The 18790-nt window shown below is 39.5% G+C and overlaps 1 protein-coding gene across 5 annotated transcripts in view; it reads left to right on the top strand.

Annotated features, from left to right (window-relative positions):
- Positions 1–18790, top strand: part of rpgrip1l (RPGRIP1 like) — a 225810-nt gene that overhangs the window by 187498 nt on the left and 19522 nt on the right. For 4 of the 5 annotated variants that reach the window (XM_043706986.2, XM_043706987.2, XM_087995908.1 and 1 more), the window contains exons 24-26: positions 2658–2742; positions 11966–12099; positions 16127–16171. In XM_043706986.2, coding sequence (XP_043562921.2) covers positions 2658–2742; positions 11966–12099; positions 16127–16171 — 264 coding nt within the window. The remainder of the gene's footprint in view (positions 1–2657; positions 2743–11965; positions 12100–16126; positions 16172–18790) is intronic. The other variant, XM_087995906.1, reaches the window with a different exon arrangement.

The raw sequence follows: 18790 nt of genomic DNA, 5'->3' as shown, positions 1-18790 counted from the left end.
TGTAAATGTTCAGCTATCAGGTTTTTTTTTCTGCAACATGTAGGATCATTTTTAACATAACAAACTTTTTTGGTTGTAGATGGTACTGAAATCTGGCTCATAAACTCCAGACTAAGTATTCTAGAAAATTTTGATTGGATTCTTTCTAAAAAAACCTAAACAGACATGGCATTTTTTTATCCCATAGTCTTTGTGGTGTATTTTATCAAAGAAAATCGTTATCATAAAGTTTCCTACTGAGAACATTTAGAAAACCAAAAAAAATCACTACAAATAATGGCATGTATACCTTTCCCTGTGATTCACCATCTTTACCTACCAAAGACACATATTGGAACTAAGGCCAATTATACTGTCAACATCCTCTTGGCATGTAAGGAAATGCAGTCCTGCTTCTAATAATTGATGATTGTCAACATTATTCTAAAATAATGTAACTAAATTATGATGACAGCAAGTCATAAAGCATATTTGCCCAACAGAATTAACTGAACTTTGTGATATTCCTTAAAACAAAAGGTCTAGTTTTATTCTGATTCTTTTGCACGAATACTATATTTAGAAGGGTGTCCCACATTTAACTTTTTTTTTGTCAAATAACCTTGTAGTAATTGGAAATTAAATAAGAAGCACACCAATGAGTTTGTGGCAATACTGGTTAATACTGCAGTACTGAATTGTTCCTAGTTCTGACAAAATGCCACGCTGTAAGCTTTAGTTAGTGCATAATGCTACACCTCTGTCAAAGCAGAGTTGTGGCAGATGTGGAGGATTAAATTACTTGCAATGTCAGGAAGGACAGCTACACTGCCATATATTATCATTATCACCAGTTCCATGGGTGAAAGAACATGCAGTAAATCCAGTTAAATATACAGCAATAAATGGTGCCTGCTTTTCCATTTGACGCTGCCAGTGCCATTAACAGAAAGTGACAGTTATGTGGCACAGTCAAACATTGCCTGTATCATTTTTTGACAGCGTGCATATAAAACTGCCACCAATGTGACATGTGATCCCACATTTAATATGACTATACCTTTTCAGCTTGCTATCTCTTGCTAGGTAGGGAATGGCAAAGAAATTGAGACCTGCTTTTATATTTTCCTAAATACAAGACAATAAAGCACAGGAACTGGCCATCAACTCACTAAGTCTGCACCAATTCATAGTCCTTATTTAGACCTGCTACTTCTTTTCCATGCAAGGTTTCTATCTGAAATAACTGCGCAGAGGCCAGTATCCTGTCACCTAGTCACCCTTTATTTACATATACACTTTACACTGGCTGTGACCAGCCAGCTTGGAATCAGTCCCTGAATTCATGGGATTCTCTTAATCCCCTGTTTATATCTGTCAGCCAGGGCTCCCGATTGGTCCAGGTTAACAACCCCATTCAAGGATCTCATAGTCAATAAGATCACCTGGTTCCACTCACTACACTATCCTTCTGCTCGCTTCCCATTTATAATTCTGTCAAGATACGCCTTAAACGTTGCTAATCTGCCGGATTCCACAACCTCCTCCAATGTGTTGCAGGTACCCACCATCCTCTGTGTGAAAAATTTTCTCTCCACTTTTCCCCTAAACTCTCCCCCTCTCATGTTGAACCTGTGCCCTCTTATGGTTGACCTTACCACCCTGGGAAAACAGCCACTTATTATACACCATGTGCCTCTCATAATTTTGTAGACCTCTATCAGGTCATCCCTCAATCTCTTTCCAGTGAAAACAATCCTTGTTTATCAAACCTCTCCTCATAAGTAAAACCCTCCTTTAACATACTGGTAAATCTTCTCTGCACTGTCTCCAAAACGTCTGTGTACTTCTGTAAGGTGGCAACCAGAACTGCACGTAGTCTTCCAAATAAGGCCTAACTCATGTTTTGTAGGGCTGTAACATAACTTGCCAACTTTTATATTTGAAGCCCTTGCCGAAAGAGGCATGTGTTCTATATGGCTTCTTGACCACCTTATTAACCTGTGTTGCCACTTTCAGGGATCTGTGGACCTGTATGCCGAGATCCCTCTGTATATCAGTGCTCCAAAGGGATTTGCCATTTATTGTATAATTCGCACCCAAATTTGATCTTCCAAAATGCATTACCTTGCATTTGTCCAGATTAAATTCCATCTGCCATTTCTCTGCCCAAATCTGCAATATATCTATATCCCATTGTTTCCTTTGACAATCCTCCTCATTAGTGCAACTCCACTAATTTTGGTGTCATCTGCAACCTTACTAATCAGAATACCTACATTTTTCTCCAGATCATTTATATAGGTCGTTCTGGTATAGCGCACATTTTGTTAACCCGAATTCACTGTAACGCAATTAACGAATTGTGGACACTGTTTCTAAAGTGCAAAATTTTAAAATGTGTTGGCTGTAACGCAATTACATCACCAACACTTTAAGTGCTCTTTCTAAAACGCAATTTTTCTATAATGCAGGGTTGCACAGGAACGCAACCATTGCGTTATCGAAGAATTATCTGAATATATTACAAAGATCCCAGCACTGATCCTTGTAGAAAAATACTAGTTACTGATCTCCATTTCAAAGACCACTCTTCCACCACTACTGTCTGTATTCTATGGAATGTAAGTGTTGATTTCAGTTTGCATCAAATAACTGTGCATATGTTTTCTTGGCAGTGATCTATGTGGATCAAGAAAATAACCAGCAAAGGAGGCAGTTCCTTTGGTCAGTACTCCAGGGATTGGAGTTAAACCTCGAGAGGTAAATATTGATGGTAGTTTATGATACCAATGACTTCTGGATGTAAGTATCAATATTTGCCATGCATCATCTGAAAGTGCTTTATATTATTTAATACTGAATGATGCACACTATTCATTGTTCTGAACAATTTAAATAAATACAATTCTTTTCAAGGAATTAAAGTAAAAAATAAAATGACTTGCATCAAATGAATCACTCCCTGTTTCTATTTATATTCCATACAATAAATATTCACAAAACTTTAACTTTTTTATTGAGTCCATTTTCTTACCTCTAGCTGCTGTTCTAGACAGATAAATAGCTGCTAAAGTCATTGCACATATCAGGTGCACATATCATGCCTGGTACATAGGAAGATGGTTGTGATTTTGGAGATCAGTCATTTCACCTCCCAGGACATCTCTGCAGAAGTTCCTCAGGGTAGTGTCCTAGGGCCAACCATCTTCAGCTGCCTCATCAATAACCTTCCCTCCATCATAAAGTCAAAAGTTGGTATGTTTGTCGATATTTGCATAATATTCCTTTTGCAACTCCTCAAATACTGAAGTTGTCCATGTTCAGGTACACAAGACCTGGACAATGTCCAAGTTTGGGCTGACAAGTGGCACATAACATTTGAACAAATGCCAGGCTATGATCATCTCCAATAAGAGGCAATCTAACTACCACTTCTTGATATTCAATGATATTACCATCAATGAATCCCCCATTATCAATATCCTTAGGATTACCTTTGTCCAGAAACTCAACTGAACACACCATTTAAACACAGTGACTATAACAGCTGGTCAGAGGTGAGGAAAACTGCGATGAGTAACTCACTTCCTGACTCCCCAAAGCCAGTCCATATCTACAAGGCACATGTCAGGAGTGTGATGGAATACTCCCCACTTACCTGGATGGGTGCAGCTTCAACAATATTTAAGAAGCTTGACACTGTCCAGGACAAAGCATTTGAATGTCATCATATCCACAAACTTCCACCCCCTCCACCACCACCACTCAGAAGCTGCAGTGTATACTATCTACAAGATACACTGCAAAAATTCACAAAAGGTCCTTAGTACCTTCAAAAGCCAAGCAAGATCCCCTCCAAGCCACTCACCATCCTGACTTGGAAATATATAACCGTTCCTTCATTTCCTCTGGATAAAAATCTTGGAATTCCCCCCCAACTGGCATCGTAGATCAGCTCACAGCATGTGGATTGCAGCAATCCAAGAAGGCAGCTCATTGCCACCTTCTCAAGGACCATTACACATAGATATTAAATGCTGGCCCCGCCAGCAATGCTCACATCCCATGAGTGAATAAACATGAACAGAAGGTGATGAGCATCTTGACCAAAGGCTAGAGAGCTGATGAGTATCCTGTGTTACCTTTTTCAGAAAGGCACACCCCATCTCGTGCGATTCATGTACCTGACACACCAGTGATAGACTTTTCCTGAGGATCAAGGACCTTGGGGCTAAAAGATCCAAGCACCAACAGCTGCTGGCTAATCTGAGAACAGCAGATATATAAAACAGCAGTGCCATGAAGGAAGTAGTTAAAAATCACACAACACCAGGTTATAGTCCAACAGGTTATTTGAAAGTACAAGCTTTTGGAGCGCTGCTTCTTCATCAGGTAGCTAGTGGGCAGGATCATAGGACACAGAGTTTATAGTAAAAGATCAAAGTGTCGTACAACTTATGCAATGTATTGAACAAACCTAGATTACTGTTAAGTCTTTAATCACTTAGAATGGGGATCCCCAAGTAAATAAGCCATGTTTATTTGCCAGTCTCCCTGTAGGGTGAGTTCCCTGCCTGCAGTGGATTAACACCAACAATAATGGGTAAGGCCCTTAAGTATGCAGTACAGGGCGACCCCCATATCCGCGGACTCATTTTCCGTGGAATCATTTACCGTGGCCCAAACATATTATTGGGAAGCTTCCAGAACCAGGGACAAGGGGTCTGCCAGGAAGGTAAATTTCCCATTTAAATGAATGGGTTTGCTCCCATCCATGGTTTAGGGTTTCCTTGGTAGGTCTTGGAACGTATCCCCCGCGGGTATAAAGGGGGACTACTGTAATTGCCGATTTAAAGGCCTCATTTGATAGACTAATAAGACTGTCTGTGTGCTTTCCTGTCACAGATAAAGGTGGAAATGCTCCCACTCCATCTGACAGTTGACTCCAAGCCACCAAATGGTGCATGAGAGGCCAAATGCTTCCACCCCTTAGATTACCTTTGTTACATGATGTGACAAGTTTGTTTAGAATCTATATGATATAAGGTGTGTAACTTATATATAAATGTCAATGTCATTAATTTTAGAGTCTGGATTTTGAATTAGTAGCAGATGGGTTTTGGTCCATCAGTGTGAAGTGGTTTAATGATTCATGTATCAATATTTCCGGCGCCATTATTTTACTTTAAACCAGTATAACAAAGAGAGTCCCTGTTTTGGTCATGGGAATGTTTTGTTTCAGAGAGTTTTATCAGCAGACAAAATATACATTGATAGCGTTAACTTACCTTCACTTAGAAGAATCAGGATTTTCTTTTGCCTCAGGAAAAACCCAAAACTTAAAAAGCTTTTGTTTTTCAGTTTCCACAAATCTTGCTTGATGTGAGATATATGAAACAGTTTCTCCTAGAGAAAGGAGATAGTTCAGAAAAATTAGACATTGAATATCTGTAAATATTTTAGTTTGAAAGTTTCAGAACAGAAATGTTTAGTTCGAACTCTGAAGAGATTATTCAAAGCAGAATAAGTCGAAGCTCAGTCGTGGCAATAATCAAGGAAGAGGCTATCACACTTTAAAGACTAGGAATTGAAAGAAGGGGTGAATTTAAACCTATTGATGTGGTGGAGAAGCAAATTGATGGTGATGTAAAGTGATGGTGTTGAGATAGATGGGGATTGTATTTTTATCCTATATTTCTAAAACATTCAAAATGTGTTAAATGTAAATAGTTTGGTATCTTCTCTTTTATATTCTTCATGTTCTATAGACACTGTTCTCTGTGGCCAGGATGGAGAGTTCTGAAAGCTGTGTTGTCTCCCTGGTGTCTTGCTTCTGGGCTGCAGAGGAATTTGGAGTGCAAGGGGAGAGATCCAACTATCATGGTCCACATAGATACCAACGATATAGTCAGAAAGAGGAGAGAGGTTCTGCTGAGGGAGTATGAGCAACCTGGGGCTAAATTATAAAGCAGAACCATAAAGGTGGTAATCTCTGGATTACTACCTGAGCCACAGGTTCCAATTCATGGGACATTAGCACCAGTACTGGGAAGGAGGGAGCTGTTCTGATCAGACAAGCTCCACCTGAATCGTGCAGGGACCAGAGTCCTGGCGAATAATGTAAGTCGGGTTGTGAATAGGCCTTTACACTAAATTGTCGGGGAATGTGGGTTCAATTGTGTGGAAAATATTGAAACAAAAATTAAACATGGGGAGGGCTGAAAAGAAATAATTAAAGTTTCCAGAACAAGCAATAGAATTTAAGGTGAAGGAACCCCTAGGGCAGTGTGGCTATAATATGACAGAATTCACACTGCAGTTTGAGAGGAAGAAGCTGAAAACAGATGTAGCATTTCTACAATTGAGTAAAGGTAGCTGGAAAGACATGAGATGGAAGCCCATCAGTGGAGCAATTTTGGCAAGAGTTTCTAGAGTAATTCAGAAGGCACAGCAGAAATTCATCCCAAGCAAGAAGAAATATGCCAAGGAGACAATGAGACAACCATAGTTGACAAGGGAAGTCATGGCGCAGCACAAAAGTAAAAGAAAAAGTATTGAGTGTAGTGAAGATTACCGAGAAGGCAGAGGATAACATTTTTTTTAAAAAAGCAAACACGGAGGAGAAGATAAAATATGAGGGTAAACTAGCGAGTAATATAAAAGAATATTGCAAGAATTCAGTTTAAAGGCCTATTCACAGCCCTACTTACGTGATTCGCAGGACTCTGGTCCCAGCACAATTCAGGTGGAGCTTGTCTAATCAGAACAGCTCCCTCCTTCCCAGTACTGGTGCTAATATCCCAGAAATGTTAAGAGAAAGGCAAAAGTGGACAATGGACTGCTGGAGAAGTAATAATGAGGAATAAAGAATTGGCGGAGGAATTGAATAGGTACTTTGCATCAGTCTTCATAGTGGAAGAGAGTTCAGGGACACATGTAGTTGTGGTTCTGTTCGCCGAGCTGGAAATTTTTGTTGCAAACATTTCGTCCCCTGTCTAGGTGACATCCTCAGTGCTTGGGAGCCTCCTGTGAAGCGCTTCTGTGGTGTTTCCTCCGGCATTTATAGTGGCCTGTCCCTGCCGCTTCCGGTTGTCAGTTTCAGCTGTCCGCTGTAGTGGCCGGTATATTGGGTCCAGGTCGATGTGTTTGTTGATGGAGTTTGTGGATGAGTGCCATGCTTCTAGGAATTCCCTGGCTGTTCATTGTTTGGCTTGCCCTATAATGGTAGTGTTGTCACAGTCGAATTCATGTTGCTTGTTGTCTGCGTGTATACAAGGTATTCGCCAAAAACGGATACCCTCGCAATTTCATCAACAGATGCCTAAGGGAAAGACAACGGAACGAGGACATGAACAACCCAAAGGACTAGCCACACTACCATACATCAGGAGCATTTCAGAACTGACAGCCAGACTACTGCGACCACTAGGACTTATAAGAGCACACAAACCAACTGCCACCCTCAGACAACAACTCACCAGAACAAAGGACCCGATACCCAGCAAAACTAATGTAGTGTACAAAATCCCATGCAAGGACTGCACAAAACACTATAAAGGACAAACAGGAAGACAGCTAACGATCCGCATCCATGAACATCAACTAGCCACAAAACGCCATAACCAGCTATCCTTAGTAGCCACACACGCAGACGACAAGCAACATGAATTCGACTGATATCAGTGGTTGCTAAGACTTTAGAGTCTGTTTTTCAGGACTGCATGGTAAAATAAGGCTGGGTCAGCATGGTTTCATCAAGAGGAGGTCATGCCTAATAAATATGTTAAAATTCTTTGAGGAGGTAATAAGCAAGTTAAACAAAGGAGAGCCAGTATATGTGATGTATTTCGGTTTCCAGAAGGTATTTGACAAGGTGCCATACGGGAGGCTGCTAAATAACATGACAACTTAGGGATAATGTACTGGCATAGAAGTAGGACTGGCTGGCTGGCAGATGGCAGAGAGTGAGGATAAATGGGTCTTTTAGAATGGCAGCCAGTGACTAGTGGAGTTCCGCAGGGGTCCGTTTTGGGACTACAACTGTTCACATTGTACATTAATGATCTGGACAAAGAAACTCAGGGCATTGTTGCTAAAATTTCAGATGTCACAGAGGTGGAGGGGCAGGTGGTGCAGAGGAAGCAGGGAGGCTGCAGAAGGACTTGGGCAGGCTAGGAGAGAGCAAAGAAATGGCAGATGGAATACAATGTGAGAAATTGTGAGGTGTGGACTATTTTCAAAATGGGAAATGGCTTCAGTAATCTGAAGAACAACGGGACTTGGGAGTTCTTGTTCAGGATTCTTATAAGATTAACAGGTTCAGTTGGCAGCCAGGAAGGCAAATACAATATTAGTATTCATTTTAAGAGGGTTAGAATACAAGAGCAGAAATGTATGGCTAGGGCTGTATAAGGCTCTGGGGCAGTCCCCAGGTTACGAATGGGTTCCATTTCTGAAAATGATCTGTAATCAATTTGTACGCATGTCAGAACAAAATACAGTACAATATAAAATAGCTATTCATATATATATGAATGAATAATCACATATTGAATCTTTAAAATTAATATTAATGTGGGATCTTGTTCATAATTATGCATATTTGTAAGTCAGAGTCATACAACACAGAAACTAATCCTCAGGTCCAACCCGTCCATGCTGACTAGACATCGCAATTTGACCTAATCCTATTTGCCAGAATTTAGCCCACTTCCCTCAAAATCCTTCCTATTTATCCATCCAGATAATTTTTAAACGTTAAAATTGTACCCACCTCCACCACTTACTCTGGCAGTTTGTTCCATACAAGCACCACCCTCTGTATGAAAAAGTTACCCCTCAGTTCCTTTTTAACTCTTTCCCCTCTTATCTTAAACCTAAGGCCTCTAGTTTTGGACTCCCCTACCCTAGGAAAAAGATCTTGACTATCCGGCCCATCGATGTCCCTCATGATTTTATAAACCTCAATATGGTCACCCCGCAGCCTCCAATTCTCAGCTTCTCCCTATAACTCATAAACCGGGACCACTATTAAGTCAGAATGTCTAAGGAACCTTCAGAAAAGGCTCATTAGGAAAGGAAGTGGGTATTAAAACTGTAGTGGTAATTTAAAGAGAGCATATTTCCTAAGAATGAAGACCGAATGGAGAGATGTCTCAGGAGTGTCATGAAGATTATATTTTAAACATTGACAAGGAGAGTTTAATTATTTTATCACAAACGGGGAATTATTTCTGTATGTTTTGAATTAAGGATATAATCAATAAAAGTCAGTGATGCTGGCTATTATATTATTTATCTTCTCGGGGGTTAGTGAAGGAGAAATTATTGGAGGTATACATGGAGGTTATAGTTTCATTCTACAGAATTGGATTAAAGAGTGATTTGATAAATGGACAAAGTTAAAAAATCACACAACACCAAGTTATAATCAGCAACACCTGATGAAGAAGCAGTGCTTCAAAAGCTAGTGATTCCAAATAAACCTGTTGGACTACAACCTGGTGTTGAGTGATTTTTAACTTTGTCCGCCCCGGTCCAACACCGGCACTTCCAAATCATTGGTAAATGGAGAAATTGTATTGGGAGTAGTCAAACAAATTCCTATAAAAGGAATTAATTTTACTTTAGGATATGACCAAGGGTGGTAGGACAACCAATGGAGGTCGAGGAAACTGAAATGTTAAGGAGGAACATCTTGGATTGTTTCCTGACTGTGTTGTGACTAGATCTTTGGTGCATAGAATTACAGAGGAGGTTAAGGAGTTTATGAAGCAAGGAGATAATTTAGAAATTCAGTTATTAGATTTTTTAAATGTAAATGACAGTAGAGAGAATTGAGTTTGGAGAAGACTTGTAGCTCAGGTTGAGGTTTTGGATGTAAGTTTGCTCGCTGAACTGGAAGCTTTGTTTTCAGACGTTTCATCACCATACCAGGTAACATCATCAGTGAGCCTCCGGTGAAGCATTGGTTTTATGGCCCACTTTCTATTTACAGTACATGTTTAGGTTTCCTTGGGTTGGCGATGTCATTTCCTGTAGTGATGCCATTTCCGGTGTTGATGATGTCATTTTGTGTTCTTTTTCTCAGACAGTGAAAGATGGGATCCAAATCGATGTGTTTGTTGATAGAGTTCCAGTTGGAATGCCATGCTTCTAGGAATTCTCATGCGAGTCTCTGTTTGGCTTGTCCTATGATGGATGTGTTGTCCCAGTCAAAGTGGTGTCCTTTCTCAACTCTATGTAAGAATACTAGTGATTGTGACCCACTAACACTAGTATCCACAATCACCTAATGAAGGAGCAGCACTCTGAAAGCTAGTGTTTCCGCTTAAACCTGTTGGACTATAACCTGGTGTTGAGTGGTTTTTAAACTTTGTACACCCTAGTCCAACACCGGCATCTCCAAATCATGACCTCAAATACCAGCCAGTGAAGAATGGACAGTGGTCCATCAGATGCTAGACCCACCTGAGTGTCATTACAATTGTCATGAAATTCTAATGGCAGGTCAGTTAGGTATTAAGAAAATCCAGTATAGATTATTAAAACATGTTTATTGGCCAGGATTGCATTGAGATGTGCTCGTATTTTGCCAGATGTGCCATTCATATCAGGTACCAATGAAACCCCAACCCTCAATTAAACCTATATTATTAATTTGATAGCAGCTTTTGAAGTAGGGCAGTAAAACTGAATAGGATCCCAATCGAAAGCCATGAATCGGAAGCAGAATTAATTTAACAATTGAAAATGTTTCCATGAGATTTCCTGAAACAGGGCCTTTAGGAAAAATTACTGCAAAGGTACTAGTTTTTTTTACAAGATATGAATTATATGGAGGAGTACAATGAAATCAAGGTTCAAATTTTACATTACAAATATTCAATAAAATGATCATTATTTGGAGAATAAGGTAATTTACACCTTTTGTTTATCAACCACAATTTCATAGAATCTATACAGTGTGGAAGCAGGCCATTTTTCCCGTCGAGTCCACACCATTTCAAGGTGCATTAGAAAGACCATAATTAGAGCTATTGTCAAGAACCATTTAATAATTGGGATAAGGGAATTCCTTTGCTACTTTTTGCCACTAGGGACACTCATAATGAGTCCACAGGATTTACTCCTTATGAACAAATATATGGGAATGAGGTAATTCAAGGAAAATTGGCAAAACCAAGCTCAAAGTTGATGCCTCTAACCTATATTTCAAATTTCAGATAAAAACTGATCAAAACATGTGAGTTTTCTATAAACAATTAAAACTAAAGCAGATAAAAAGACAGATAAGAAAGGCTATTCCTGGGGACAAGATGTTAGTGTTGCCACCCTTCTCTGAGGAACTTTAAAAGCAAGGTTCAGTGGAACTTAACAAATCAAAAAGAAACTCAATAATGTGAATTCTGTTGTGAGTATGCCAAACTACAAAGAGTTCAGTGTGTATTATATTCATATGTTAAAGAGATATTATTACAGGGATGATAGCCAGGGAATTGAAAAAAACAGTTAAGTCAAACCTATAGATGTGATAGAAAAGGGATTTCTCTCTGGTGTTTGAGTTCTGTGAAGTGACAGTGTGGGATAGGTGAGATTGTATTTATATTGCGTGTTTCCAAATCTTTCAAATTGTGATGTATGTAAATAGCTTGGTTTATTCCATTTTATCTTTTCTCTTATATCATAATTTTATTATATTGTTAAAACCAAATCTATAGACTTGCCAGCTTGTGTTTCAATGAAAGGCCATTTTATTAAATAAAAATAAAACCAAATATGATCTATAAAGCAGATTTCATTCTGGGATTTGAGCTGTCAAATAATAACAGCAACTGGAATCAAAACAACCAACAAAAAAATTTAGAAGGCATGTCTTTTGAAGCATTTATTGTGTGGAGATCAGAACTTCACATAAAAGTCAGGTTTCCACTTCCTCCATTGGGACATTTCTTGAAATCTTTGCTTCTATTTTTTTCCCTAGTGTAAAATTTACAATAGTCAGTGATCCACCCGAAGATGAGCAAGACTTGGAGTGTGAAGATGTTGGCGTTGCATATGTTAATCTGAGAGAGCTTTTCCAAAAGAAAGAAGACATTATTGAACAGGACATTGACAGTAAGTACACTGAAAATTTGAGATTAAGAGTTAAAGCTACAGAGCTTCAGCTGTTGTTTCTTTTTATCTGTTCTGTAGATCTTTGAAATGTTGTTTGTACTTTGTTATAATTGATTTCAAATGTTTTAATTAGTCTACCAAAACTACACATGATTTTACATCAAAAATGGCTGGCACCATGACATATACATTACTAGTTAATATTGGTGTTACTACTCAAATGGTTTAGAAAAGATGACATCAGTGTTCTCCACACTATTTCACATAGTGCCCAGATCTCTGAAGAGTACACTGCAAAAATGATTGCTAATTTGCCTTTCCTTTCTATGCATTATTTAATTGCAAGAGTGCTCTTATTCACTTTTATGTCATGAATTATAAACCTCTCTTTCTAGGAGAATCTATACCATATAGTATAATTTCTCCTTAAAATCTTAAGCTATATCAGCATTAATAGGCCATGGAAAGTGTGTAAATGATTTTAAATAATTAAATTTCATTTCATTCATAAATACTTTTGGTATTCTGCTTTATATTATGATACCATCAGAACTTCCTCAAAGTGTTATAACCTTGTCAATCACCCTGTTATTCTATTCATTTCCTGTTTTGTTAAAATGGCCTGATTTTAGAATATTATCAACTTAACTTGCAGCATCTGAGTGGAAGCTTTAGTGCTGGTTCATACTAAATTATTAATATTTCTCATCTGTGAAAAGATAGTTACTGATATAAGTCAGATTGATTTTGCACCTTGTTTATAAATTAATAAAAGGGGTGAATCATACAATCATAAACATTGTGACCTAACATGCTTACATCAGCATTGTGTCCAAAGGTGCATTCCACATTATGTTTACTTTTGAAATCTTTGTAATTAAAGATAACTTAAAATACTCTGTTTGACAACTTTTGTAGAAACTTGTACAAGTCAACTCTGGCTTGAAAAACTCAGGGAGATTATAATTCTCAGGGTGGACACATCATGACAACCTTTAGGAAATGCAAAATTGATGTTGACATTTGTCATATCTTGAAAAAGCAAGTGGCATCTCTTCGAGTCACAGAGATGTACAGCATGAAAACAGACTCTTCGGTCCAACTCGTCCATGGCGACCAAATATCTTAACCTAATCTAGTCCCATTTGCCAGCACTTGGTCCATATCCCTCTAAACACTTCCTATTCATATACCTGTCCAGATATCTTTTAAATGTTGTAATTGTACCAGACTGCAAACTTCCTCTGGCAACTCATTCCATAGACACACCACTTTCTGCATGAAAAAGTTGCCCCTTAGGTCCCTTTTGAAACAAACTTGTCTATTTACCCTATCCATGCCCCTCATGATTTTATAAACCTCTATAAGGTTACCCCTCAGCTTCCAATGCTCCAGGGAAAACAGCCCCAGTCTATTCACCCTCTCCCAAAAGCTCAAACCCTCCAACCCTGGCAATTTTTATGTAAAACAGTTGAATGTGTCAACTACAGGAGCTAGCATAGAATCATAGATTCCCTACAGTGTGGAAACAGACCCTTCGGCCCAACAAGTCCACACTGACCCTCATAAGAGCAACCCACCCAGATCCACTCCCCCATCCCACTACTCTTCACTTACCCCTCACTAATATACCTAACCTACTCATCCCTGAACATTATGGATGTTGCCAACCAACTGTCAAAATGCAGTATCCTATATTTTGGGAAATCCAACATGATAAAAATGGCTTTGCTTCAAAATGCTGTTTAATGCTAAACTGAATGAATTTTCCAGTATACCAGTAACATTTGACAATGGCATGACAAATATATCCCTGAATAACACCCATGACAAATTAACCTGTGACACTAAAGTTAAGGTAGGTCACTTGGATCACCACAAATTTAGCAGTCCCACAAATAATCGTGTAAAGGCATTGATGAAGTAGCTGCATAGCTCTCTTGACTCTTTGAAGCATGCTTTTTCTCACACACATCTCCTCCCTGAGATCTTTCTGCAATGTATATGAGCTGTTACATTTTTTTGTCTTTGAAAAGAAATAACTTGTAGAGTGAGTCTCTGACTGAACAAAATTAACCGTGTAATGTCTTTGACCCTTTATGCTGTCAAACAAGAGTCAACTTCATCCAAATCTCAAGAAAATCCGAGGCCAGAATCTTACCATTTTCAGCTCCAAAACTCAGCAGTGCCATGGCAGAGGTACAAGCAGCTGTCGTAACAATATTTTCCAGATTCTCAGGACAAAGGATCACCCATTTGAAATACATTGCTATTTGGTGCTTTTGTGATGAAACAGGGAACTATATGGGTCAGAAGCAAGGTCTGAGAATGGCTGTCAGCAGCCACACTGCTGTCTTTGGTCTAATCCCTCAATCATGCACAAATGACTGCAAATTAAGAGACCATCCCCGAAATTGTCAGACTGTTAGTGCTGGTTAACCATTTAGGTAAACTGTCCAAACCTAAATTAATTACAGCCTAGAAATGATGAGGCCCTTAAATGGTCACTAATTGGCCATTTAAGGGCCTTAATTTACAGTGGGCGAGTAAGGTTGAGCTTAGACCTTCCAATCCAAGATGCTAGACTTCCAGCTCTCCTCTGATCTCTCACATCTCGCTGGTGCTGTGCTTTTGACACTATCGTCAGACCTCTCTCCTAGAATATCAGAAGCCAAAGTCATTCACTGAAAGATACGTTTTCCTTGTCAGCAGGTATACTTCTAACAATATATGTCTAACCATAGCAAAGGAACCAACTAGCACTGTCTCTACAGGTTGACGTAGTTGTGGGGGTTACTTCAGCAGCCTGTGAGGATAAATTTACATTTTCCCACATCACACTTCCAGCATTCCTGCCATCTCTGGAAACTGGAACAGAATTCAGAAAAAAGACTTCTGAACTATGGCACCTCCAGATCAGAATCTGGAACCAAGAAGGATGCTGATTTGTGGAGCTACTCTCTAGCAGACTCTATCTCTGTCACAAGTTGAGCAAACCCTAAGCAGCTTGAGGGTTGGTACAGTTGATGTCAGCGAGCTGAAGACAAAGACATAATTTCTTCTACTAAGACAAAGTTATTTTAACTAAGGGGAAAGTGCAAAGTATTTTCTATTGAAAATATATACCTGACCTGCTGACCCAAGTCACATTCCCTTTGAAGAAGAGGTGGAAAACCCTTAGATTTTATGGTGGAGGTAGTAAAGTGGTGAGATTAGGCATCCATGAAGATCACATAGGCCCTACCAGTTTTCATCCACTTCTGCCTGGCCGAACTTCTTTTCATATTGAGCTAATTCTCTTTTACTCTGCTCACTTCTTCCAAATAATAGGTGTTCTGGGAGTCTACAAGAGTCCCAACTATGTCTCTTTTTGTGGAATGTATGGACCATTCTTTGCTCCATTTCTACTATGGCCTCATCTCTACATTTTCAGCTATGTTGACGTCTACTAATTTTAACTGCACTAAAAAATTTCAGCAATTCTGCTTCCAGTTTTCTTTCTCCTCTCACCTTCATGTGATCTGTCTCTAACTCTTTGTTTTCTAGATTTCCCTGTCTCTATTTTTGGGATTGCCTATTCATCAATGTTCCGTATGAGTTCACCAACATCCATGGCTACCTTTACTACAGTAGCTCACCCTCTGCTTCTATTCCAATCATCCAGTTTCTCCTTCTCCATCCCATCTGCATGGTGTAACCTTGCATATTAGCAATTTCAAGATATCTTTATTTCTCTTCTGTTAAGTATTACTGCTCCCCCTCCAACCTTGGATTGACAGGGCACTTGACCATATTTGTTCAATTTTACATGCATCCACTCTTACCCCTTCCTTTCTCTCTCTCATAACAATGAATAGTTCCCTTTGTCCTTACTTTTCATTTTATCAACTTCTGTATTCATTGGATTATTCCATCATTTCTGCCACCTGCAGCATCATACACCTTCCCCTTCCTTCTCATTTCAGCATTATAAAGATCCCATCTTTTCTCTGATTCACTTCTAATTTACTGTTTTTCTTTCTCACAGCATCGCTTATAAGTGTACCATCCAGGACCCAAATACACTTTCCAGGTGAAACATTGGTTTACTTGATTTTCATTTTAGTTTACTGTACTTTCTGCTCATTATGCAGCCTCCTTTACACCGGGGGAGACCAAATGTAGAAGGGGTAATCAATTTACCGAACATCTCAATTCTGTCTGCAAGTGACAGAAAGGAAGGCAACGCCCTCGTGGTACGATCACTACATTATTAATCCAAAACCCAGGTATTGGTCTGGGGGACTGGATTTGAGTCCTGGAAGGTGGTGAAACTTAAATTCAATAAAAATCTGCATGTCTTTGAAACTGTTGATTGCTAGGGAAAGCCCATCTGCTTCACCAATGTCCCGGTTTTCTTCCCGTAACCAACTGTCTTTATCTGGTCTGGCCTCCATGTGACTCCAGACCAACAGCTATGTGGTTGATTGTTGACTGCTGTCTAGGCAATAAATGCTGACTTAGCCAGCAATGTCCATATTACATGAATCAATCTTAAAAGGAAACGTGATCCCAAGCTTCTAGGTACAGATAAATTCTGCTGTTTGCTCCCTTCTTGTCTTCAGCCTCCTGCAGTGTACCGGTGAAGCGCAACATCAGCTCAGGAAACAACCTTTCATCTTTTGTTTTAGCATTGACAATTTCTGATCAGAACCTCCACCTTTTTTTTTCTTTCTTTGCTGGCTTTAGTTTCCCTCTGTTGTTTTCCTCTTTATTTGACTTTTGAATGATTGCTTTTAATGATTCTGCCATTCACCCCTCCCCAGACCCATACATTTTAAAATTGTTGCATTCTTGATTCTTTTTGGTGGAGCACCATGAACATTTTCGTCATTTAAATTCACCTGTCTTCCACCCTTATACTCACCTTCCCTTGTTTATTCCACCCTCCCCATTTCACTTGCAGTAAAGTTGTCCCGAAGTTTTTTTTCGAGATGTGATGACAGATTATTGATCTGAAACTTGAACTCTGTTTTGCTCTTCACAGATTTTCTATGTTTTTTGGGTTTTCTCTAATTGTTGATTATATCTGATTTTTATATGGAGCAAAGGTTACGGGATATTAGTCAACCCAAACTGCATTTAATGCAAGCCATATTATGCAATTCCAGCATTGTCTGTTTAAGAAGAAAAAAGAAAGAACACTACAGCACACAAACAGGCCCTTTGGCCCTCTGAGCCTAGGGGCCCCTCTGTTCTTCAAAAAAGCCACATACTTTCCACTCTGTCTATGTCATTCACAATCTTTTAAACTTTGATCAGGTTGCCCCTCAACCTCCTGCATTCCAGTGAAAACAAACCTAGTCTATCCAACATTTTTTCATTGCTAAAATCCACCATACCTTGGAGCATCCAGATAAATCTTTTCTTTGCCCTCTGCAAAGTATCCACATCCTTTTGGTAATCTGGTGATCAGAACTGTACAAAATATTCCAAGTGTGGCCTTACTAAAGTTCTATAAAACTGCTGCCTAACTTGTCTATCCTTATACTCAATGCCCCTTTCAATGAAGGCAAGCATGCCATAGGCCTTTTTTTTACTACCTTATCTACCTGCTCTGCCACCTTCAGTAATCTGTGGACCTGCACACCCAGATCCCTATACATATCAATTCTCTTAAGGGTTCTGCCATTCACTGTGTAATTTCCCCTGTTTCCATCACCTCACATTTGTCCGGATTAAACTCCATCTGCCATTTTTCTGCCCATGCCTTCATCTGATCTATATCCAGCTGTATCCTCTGACAATCCTCCTCACTATCTGCAACACTGTCAGTCTTTGTATCATCTGCAAACTAATTAGACCAGCTATGTTTTCCTCCAAACCAATGATTGTGTTAGGGGACTGTCTAGTCAGAGGCACAGACTGATGTTTCTGCGGCCAGCAGTGAAAAATCTGAATGGTATATTGCCTCCCTGGTGCCAGGATCAAGAATGTCTCAGAGATGGTGCAGAATGTTCTCAAAGGGGAGAGGGACCAGCAGGAGGTCATTGTACACATTGGAACCAATGACATAGGAAGGGAAAAAGATGAGATTCTGAAGGGAGAATATAGAAAGTTAGGCAGGAATTTAAAAAGGAGGTCCTCAAGAGTAGAAATATCTAGATTACTCCCGGTGCTACGAGCTAGTCAGGGTAGGAAGATAGAGCAGATTAATGTGTGGCTGAGGAGCTGGTGTATGGGATTCACATTTTTGGATCACTGAAATCTCTTCTAGGGTAGACTTGACCTGTACAAGAAGGATGGATTGTACCTGAATTGGAAGGAGACTAATATACTGGCAGAGAGATTTGCTAGAGCTGCTTGGGAGGATTTAAGCTAGTAAGGTAGGGGGTGGTGGGACCGAGGGAGATAGTAAGGAAATTTGAGAGTGGTACAGTTGAGAAAAGAAGCAAGTCAAGCAGTCAGGGTAGGCAGGGACAAAGAAGAGAACAAGGTAGGACTGATAAATTAAACTGCATTTACTTCAACGCAAGAGGCCTAACAGGGAAGGCAGATGAACTCAGGACATGGTTTTGAACGTGGGACTGAGATATCATGGCAATTACAGAAACATAGCTCAGGGATAGACAGGACTGACAGCTTAATGTTCCAGGATACAAATGCCACAGGAAGGATAGAAACAGAGGCAAGAGAGGAGGGGGAATGTCAT

The sequence above is a fragment of the Chiloscyllium plagiosum genome, unplaced genomic scaffold, assembly GCF_037043375.1.
Source record: "Chiloscyllium plagiosum isolate Xiang-an unplaced genomic scaffold, Cpla_swu_hap1 HiC_scaffold_17, whole genome shotgun sequence".
NCBI classification, from domain to species: Eukaryota; Metazoa; Chordata; class Chondrichthyes; order Orectolobiformes; family Hemiscylliidae; genus Chiloscyllium; species Chiloscyllium plagiosum.
The sequence above is the reverse complement of the archived record's forward strand: the minus strand, read 5'-3'. Positions and strand labels throughout refer to the sequence as shown.